Source organism: Oratosquilla oratoria, chromosome 18 (assembly GCF_046742065.1).
Source record: "Oratosquilla oratoria isolate Oo_2021 chromosome 18, ASM4674206v1, whole genome shotgun sequence".
Lineage (NCBI taxonomy): Eukaryota > Metazoa > Arthropoda > Malacostraca > Stomatopoda > Squillidae > Oratosquilla > Oratosquilla oratoria.
The window spans coordinates 54,439,252-54,447,363 of NC_134794.1; the positions used below are offsets into that span (position 1 = coordinate 54,439,252).

The following is an 8,112-nucleotide window of genomic DNA, read 5'->3' on the forward strand; positions in this document are numbered from 1 at the left end:
ACCAATAGAGAGCTTAGTGACCTAAAAAAAGAACTAAACATAGTAAAAAATAAAAATGAAAGGATGAAAAATGAAGATACTAGCAAAATGAGGCTTTGAAAAGCGAATTAAACAAATTAAAGCAGTGACCAAAAAAGTTAGAGATACTGTAGTATAAGGGAGACTGAACTTCAAAAATTTAAAAACCAATGGAAATTAGATCATGAGAATCAAAAATAGTTTTTAAAGAAATTGTCCAACAACAGGTACAAGAAAATTCAAAGGGAACAGTTATTAAAGTAATCAAAAAGAAAGAAAATTGGGCAGGGACACAGGAGATAAAGAAAAAATGCATAGCGGTATATGGTATAAAAAAAACCACATTATAGCTAGGTACAGTACTTAAGAGAAAAAAAGGAGAAAGAAATAGCAAAAGAAATTCTGAAAGAAGTACAAGATGAGGGGCAAGAAATAGAAAAGGAAATGGAAGAAGTATATAGAATGGGATAATCCTCAAAAGAAAAGAATGACCTCTAAAAATTAAACTAATGATAGCAGAAGTATTAGCAAAAACAGCAAAGTTGGCAAAAAGTTAAAACTACAAAAATATATGGATAAAAAGGGAAATGAGCAATGAGGAAAAAAAGAGAAAAGACAGAATTGATGAATGAAGGTTTCCAATCTGTCTTCACAAAAGAGCGCAACTTTTTGGAGAAAAGCAAGGGGAGCAAAAAAATAAATAAAATACAGGTTTAGCAGATATAAATGTAGAAGTGAGAGAAGTGTTCAATCTCCTGGGATTATTGGATGTGACAAAAGCCTCAGGACTTGATGGAATCTCAAACTGGATACTTAAAAAATGTAAGGAACCACTAGCACACAAGATCCAGTCTTACTACATGTTCATTTAAAGAAGGCATTATGCCACTTGATTGAAAGAGGACAAATGTGATGCCAATTCACAAAAGTGGAAATAAGGAAACACTACTAAATCAATGTAACTAATATTTTCTTTACCGTTTCTTCATCCATGTAGTCAAAGGCCACTTTCATTGATCTTGATAAATTGAAAGTTTCTCTGACTATTTTGTTGATATGTTTGTCTGGTGCCATGTCAATGGTAATAGTTACTCCTAGGTCCCTCTCTGAGTTGACTTTTTTAACTTCTTTTGTACCAATTTTATATTGTCCCAATATTCTATTTTTGCTTTTTTCCAAATTCCATTATACTTCATTTCTTGATGTTGAAATTCTCTTCACACTTCTGACTCCATTTCAGACTTTGTCCAGGTCTTCTTGTAGTGATTTGCAATCCTCCTCTGTACTTACTCTCTGTAATAGTTTTGCATCATCTGCAAAGAAGTTCATATAACATTCTATGCCTTCATCCATGTCATTTATATATATGGCAAACAATATCAGAGCCAATACAGAGCCTTGTGGGACTCCACTTATCATTTCTTCCCAATTTGAGTTCTTGTCTCTAAGTATCACCCTCATTTTTCTCCCATTCAAGAAATCTTTCATCCATTCCAATAACTTTCCTTGTACTCCACCCATTGTTTCAATTTTTCATAGCTTTTTGTGTGGTACTTTGTCAAATGCTTTTTTTTTTTTTTTTTTTTTTTTTTTTTTTTTTTTTTTTTTTTTTTTTTTTGTATATATATATATATATATATATATATATATATATATATTTGTATATATATATATATATATATATATATATATATATATATATATACACACATATATACATACAGTGATACCATAAGATACAACTAGGTAAATATACATATACAGGATGTTTGGGATAAATTTGATAATTTTTTATCTTCTGTCATTTCAGAACCATTTGAGGGATTTAATACCTGTAAAATAAAATGGATAGCTGATTCTGTGTACTATTGGTGGGTGTGAGAGCTAGAGAGCATAAATGACTGGAAAGCACCAGAAAATTGGAAGGTAACCTACATCATGGTGATTTGTGCCCGATTAAAAAATTTGGAAATCTTAGCGACAACTCAGTGCTCCTTGAATACCGTGAAGGGCATGAGATGTGAGCTGGAGAATTGCAACAAAGATGTGGAAGTAGTGGCTAGCAGGAAGATTCATAGCAGGCATTCTGACTCTGTCCACACAACAAAATTCATTTAGAAACTGCAAGAAAAAGGTGCAGCAAGATTCAGGCAAGGGAATGCAGACCTTGGCGAGAGAGATGGACATTGGAGTGGAGACTATGAAGAAAGTGCTGAATGAGGATCTTTGCTACTCCTCATACAAGAGGTACAAGGGCCAACTACTCACTGCTAAGACCCAAGAGAACTGTCTTATTAAAGTCAAGAAACTCCTCAACAAGGTCACCCAGTCAAGTCAGGGATGCTATGGTTCTTCTCAGATGAGAAGAACTTCTACCAGGACCAGTTGCACAATGCACAGAACAACAGGTGGCTAGCCTACAGTCCCCATGAAGTCCCTCACTTCATGAAGACCAAGTTCCCTCAAACTGTGATGGTCTTTGGGTGTGTCCAGCAAAGACCATGTCTAGCCGCCCCACATCTTTGAAGAGCGACTCTGATTCACTTCAGATGGCTACATTGAGTTGCTGTCCATTGTTGTCAAGCACTGGGTGGAGAGGGTGGCTGCAGGAAAACCATAACTCTCACTTAATTTCTGTTGTAGAAACTGCTGTTTCAAAAAAATATATATCTTATTTTTAGTTTAGTTTTATATAAGAAATACAAAAGTAAAATTGAAAATTAGTATAATTTGCTTTAACATTTACTCTGACTTGTGCTGTTATTTTAAAAGCATTGGCATCAGCATTGGGTAAAATATTACCGATGCTGATAAAGCAAAAAAGTGCCTGTTCTTGCCAATGCCAATGCAGATTAATCAGCACACCCCTAATTACAATATTCAGGTCATAAAAGGGGATAGATTGCATTGACAGAAGAGATCTCCTGATTAAAGATGGGCAGGCTTTAATACTCGTAGGTCATGGAAGTAAATTAAGAAAGACCACATGTCTAAAGGATGTGAAGATATACAGTTTTCTATATAGATGCATAAATACCTGGAATAGCTTAGAAAGTGAAATAGCCCAAGTTCAAACAATACACAAGTTCAAATCTAAATATGATAATCGGAAATCAAAGATATAGATGAAGTTGGAACTGTACATGAATTTGAGGCTAGGTGCAATAAATAATTAGAGAATAGGAGATTGGACCAAATGAGTGTTGCTCCTTTTCCTGTAAACTACAGTTAGGTAAGTACAATAAGGTAAAAAATAAATACTAACAAAATAAATGTCCAAACAAAAATATAAATAAAATGAATTGATAGATAAATATGATAACATGGGATAAGATGTCCACACAAATGAGATCTTAAAAACACATCAATAAATCACCTATTAAATATTAAAACATAAAAAGGAAAGGGACATTGAAATGAATTACGGTACCAAGTAATTGAAAGCCACCTTTATTGATCTTAGTAAATTGTAGGTTTCTCCAACTATTTTGTTTATCTGCTTGTCTGGGAACACGTCTTTGGTGATGATTACTCTTAGGTCCTTTTCAGAACTAACTTTCTGTACTTCCTTTGCACCGATTTTATGTTCTGATTTAACTTTTTCCAAATTCCATTATACTACATTTTTAATATTGAAGTCCACTTCCCACATCCGACTCCATTCCCAGACCTTTTCCAGATCTCTCTATAGCAATTCAAAATCTTTTCCCATACTTACTGACTTTAGTAGTTTTGCGTTGTCTGCAAAGAAGTTCGTGTAACATTCTACACCTTCATCTATGTCATTTACATATATAGCAAACATTGGAGCCAGTACTGAACCCTGTGGAACTCCACTTATCATTTCTTCCCAGGTAGGGTTTTTATCTCTGACCACCACTCTCATTTTTCTCCCATGCAAGAAATCTTCCATTTCAATAGTTTTCCTTCTATACCTCCTGTTGTTTTGAGTTTCCTTAATGATTATTTGTGTGGTATTTTATCAAACGCCTTTTGTAAATCCAGGAAAGTACAGTCTGCCCATCTGTTCCTTTCTTGCATTATATCTATCAACCTTGAATAGAAACAGAAAAAATTTGTGGTACATGATATTCCAGTCTAAATCTGAATTGTCTTGGATTTAGTATATTGTTCTCCAGATGTTTAGTCCATCAAATTTTGATAACTTTATTACAAATTTTAGCTATTGTACTTGTAAGGGAGACCAGTCTATACTTTGTCTTCCTTGTTTCCCCCTTTATATATTGGCACAATATTGGCATTTTTCCAGTCTTGCAGTACCTTTCCTTCTTTGAGTAAGCAATTTATAATCTTATATATTTTGTCTGCTAGTTCATCTACACATTCTTTTAGTATCCATGTATATAATAGATACACAAAATTTTAGTTCATGAATAAGGTGAAGTTTCATATTCATGAAGTTACTGCATTATTTGGTCTATATGTGTAAATTTTGGAAGGTAGATAAAGAAGATATGGGTCTTGGTCTAAGGTTATTTCTGATTGGTTTTTACACTAGCCTTCTTCAGATGGACGTCTGAAGGTTGAAGATAACATATACTTAATCTAACCTTTTATTCCCTACTTCCAGTATACGAAAAGGACCCACAGGTTCTGACATTTTAAATATACACTGATGTGTTATAAAATCTTAAACATATATTGTGATAAAAGTACATCATACACTTCTGCCCTAGCGAACCATGGGTCCTTCTCCTCAAATGGGAGTGAGGAGTTCGGTTTAGCATATGTTGTCATATTAGACCCTGAGAGACATTCCTCTGAAGAAACTCAGGGTGAAATTGGTCAGGAATAAATTCAGACCAAAACCTGTGTTGTCTTCATCCACCTTCCTCAACTTGTAACAATATCTCAATGTATGTATAAATACATTCATAATATATTGCAACTTTATTTCTCACACACAAAGAAAATTTTTCAATTTATTTTTCTCTTTGACATTTCAGAGGTTACAGTAGTGACATGGAGATTGGTGGGAGAGGCAGAGGTCGAGGTGGTCCATCAAGAGGCCGTGGAAGAGGAGGACGTTATGGTGACTCTCGAGGAGGAGGTGGCTCTGGTAATACCACCCTCAGTGACTATATCTCAAGTGCAGAGAAGAGGGGAGGAGGAGGGGGAGGGGGAAGGGGTGGTGGAGGGAGGGGAGGTATAGGACATCACCACCACCCACAAGACTCGCATCATCATCATCATCATCGGTCGGGAGGTGACTACCCACCCCCCTCTTCCTCCACACATCGCATGGATCATAGAAATCACATGGGAGGGGGGGGTGGAGGGTCAGAAAGAGGAGGGAGGCGTGATAAAAAGTAATTGATTGAGTAGCCTCTCATGGACAGAACTATGGCACCATTTACAGGACCATGAATTTTCCTGAGTGACATTGATATTCACCCTAGCCAGTCCATTAAAAAACCTTTACATTATATAAGTTAGTAATTCTTAATTTATCTATTGATGATTTTAATTGATAATTTCATTAGGCATATTAGTTGAACATATATTGCTTATATGAAACAAAAGAACTGTTTCTGGTTACATATTTGCCTTTTAAAGTGTAAAGAGGAAATGGCTAGGGGAATAGCCTTGCTTATGATTGACAGCCTTACCTGCAGTGTCATATGCTTTGCATCAACAAATGACTCTCAAGTTTGCAGACCTAACAACCCATATTAAGTAAAGGAATGCTAGTTTGTGTGAGCTTCACCATTCTGAACTACTTTTCTGAAAAATTATATCTATATATATATATATATAGATATATATATATATATATGTATTTATGTATGTATATTTCTATACATATATGCAAAGCAATCACATAAACTCATGATAAACTATGCCAAAACAACTGGGAAAATGAAAAAACAGTGACCAAACATTTTTGTCTATTAAGGTCTTCAAAGAGGCCTCAACTCAAGCAGAAATAATGAATGAAGGTTTCCAATTGGTCTTCATGAAAGAGCACAACTATTTGGAGAAAAGCGAGGGGAGACAAAAACAAGGTTTAGCAGATATGAATGTAGAATTGAGGGAAGTGCTCAATTTCCTGGGATCATTGGATGTGACAAAAGCCTTAGGACCTGATGGGATCTCAAACTGGATACTTAAAGAATGTAGGGAACAATTAGCAGACAAGGTCCAAAGTCTTATTACATGTTCTTCGAAAGAAAGCATTGTGGCACTTGAATGGGAAAGGGCAAATATGGTGCCAATTCACAGAGGTGGAAACAAGGAAACACCACTAAATTATAGGCCAGTATCACTAACCAGCACAATAGTGAGATTATGTGAAAGAATTGTGAAAGATTAATGGACTAAATATCTTGGAAAGATAAACATTCTAACAGTCAGTTTGGCTTCAGATCTGGAAGGTTACATGTGTCAAACCTTTTAAGCTTTTACTCGAGAGTGAATGATGTGCTGCATAAGAGTTCTAAAGGGGTGGGTGGACTGTGTGTACCTAGACCTAGAGAAGGCATTTGATAAAGTACCCCACAGTCAACTTAGGTGGAAATTGGAGTATGTTGGAGGAGTGAGAGTCAAACTATTAGAATGGACTAAAAACTTTTTGAAGGAAAGATACATGAGGACAGTAGCAAAGGATAAGATGTCCTTGGGAGGTGAACATATTATGCAGTCAAAAGAGGAGAGGGACATGGGAGTGTTCATAGGAGGCAACCTGTCACCTGACAACCAATCAGCAGGATTGTGGGAGAGATATTTGGACTACTGCAGAAAATTAAAGTTGTGCTCCATCATGTGGATAAAGAGATGATGAAAAAACTCATAGAAACCTTGATACTTCCAAGACTTGAATATGTGTCAGTAGTATGGTCCCCACATAGAGTGAAGGATATAAGCAAGATAGAAAGAATGCAAAGGGCAGTAACTAAACTAGTCCCTAGCCTGGCAGATAAACCATACGAGGAAAGGCTAAAGGTACTGGATCTGCCAACTTTGAAAGATCGGAGAGAAAGAGGGGACATGATTACAGTGTTCAGGTCACTAAACAGGATAGATTGCATTGTCAGAAGAGATCTGATTAAAGATGGGAGGACTTTAATAGGTCATGGAAATAAATTAAGACCACATGTCAAAAGTATGTGAAGAAATACAGTTTTCCATATACAGTGAGACCTTTCATTAACGGACGTTAATTAGCTGCGTTTGCAGTGTTTTTGCTGTGTTTTGGGTGTTTTGTAGTGGTTTTTGGGTGATTACATAGTGATTGCATGCACTAAACAACAGCACCAAAAACACCGAAAACACATCAAAAACACCGCAAACACAGCTAATTAACGTTCGTTAATGAGAGGTCTCACTGTAGATGTATAAATATGTGGAATAGTTTAGGTGATATATATAGCCCAAGCTCTCAAACAGTATATGAGTTCAAATCTAAATATGATCATTGGAAATCAAAGATATAGATTAAGTTGGAATCATACCTGAATTTGAGTCTAGGTATGCTAGAAGAAAATTAGAGAATAGGAGACAGGACCCATTGAACATTGCTCCTTTCCTGTAACTTTTTTCCTGTAAACTACAATTAAATACAGTTAAGTAGATTCATTTTCAAGGGTACCCTTGAAGATGTTGTAGTAGATGAAAACATTTTATCACATTTTTTTCATTTTCCCCGTGGTTTCGGTATATATATATATATATATATATATATATATATATATATATAGAGAGAGAGAGAGATGTGTGTATCTGTGTGTATATGTGTATAAATATAATATATATATATATACATATAATATCACAAAGTAATGTTGTAGCACATTGGTAAAATTATACTAATGACCTACTTTTGGGGAAGAATAGGCGAAAGTAATAAGATTATATATTTTGATCACTATCTGCTGAAGAGGATCGTAGATAGTGATCGAAATATACGGATCTTATTACTTTTGTCTATTCTTCTCTGAAAGTGGGTCATTAGTGTAATATATATATATATATATATATATATATATATATATATGTTTATCTTTGTTACCTCAGGTTTCACTAGATTCGAAACTTAGAGCAGCACAGCTGCTGACAACAGTCCTTGCAGCCTCC

The 8,112-nt window shown here is 35.2% G+C and overlaps 1 protein-coding gene across 4 annotated transcripts in view; it reads left to right on the forward strand.

The window, feature by feature from the left end:
* Positions 1-8,112, forward strand: part of Fmr1 (synaptic functional regulator FMR1) — a 244,039-nt gene that overhangs the window by 146,118 nt on the left and 89,809 nt on the right. For all 4 annotated transcript variants that reach the window (XM_076201990.1, XM_076201992.1, XM_076201991.1 and 1 more), the window contains one exon: positions 4,986-5,098. In XM_076201990.1, the coding sequence (XP_076058105.1) occupies positions 4,986-5,098 (113 nt within the window). The remainder of the gene's footprint in view (positions 1-4,985; positions 5,099-8,112) is intronic.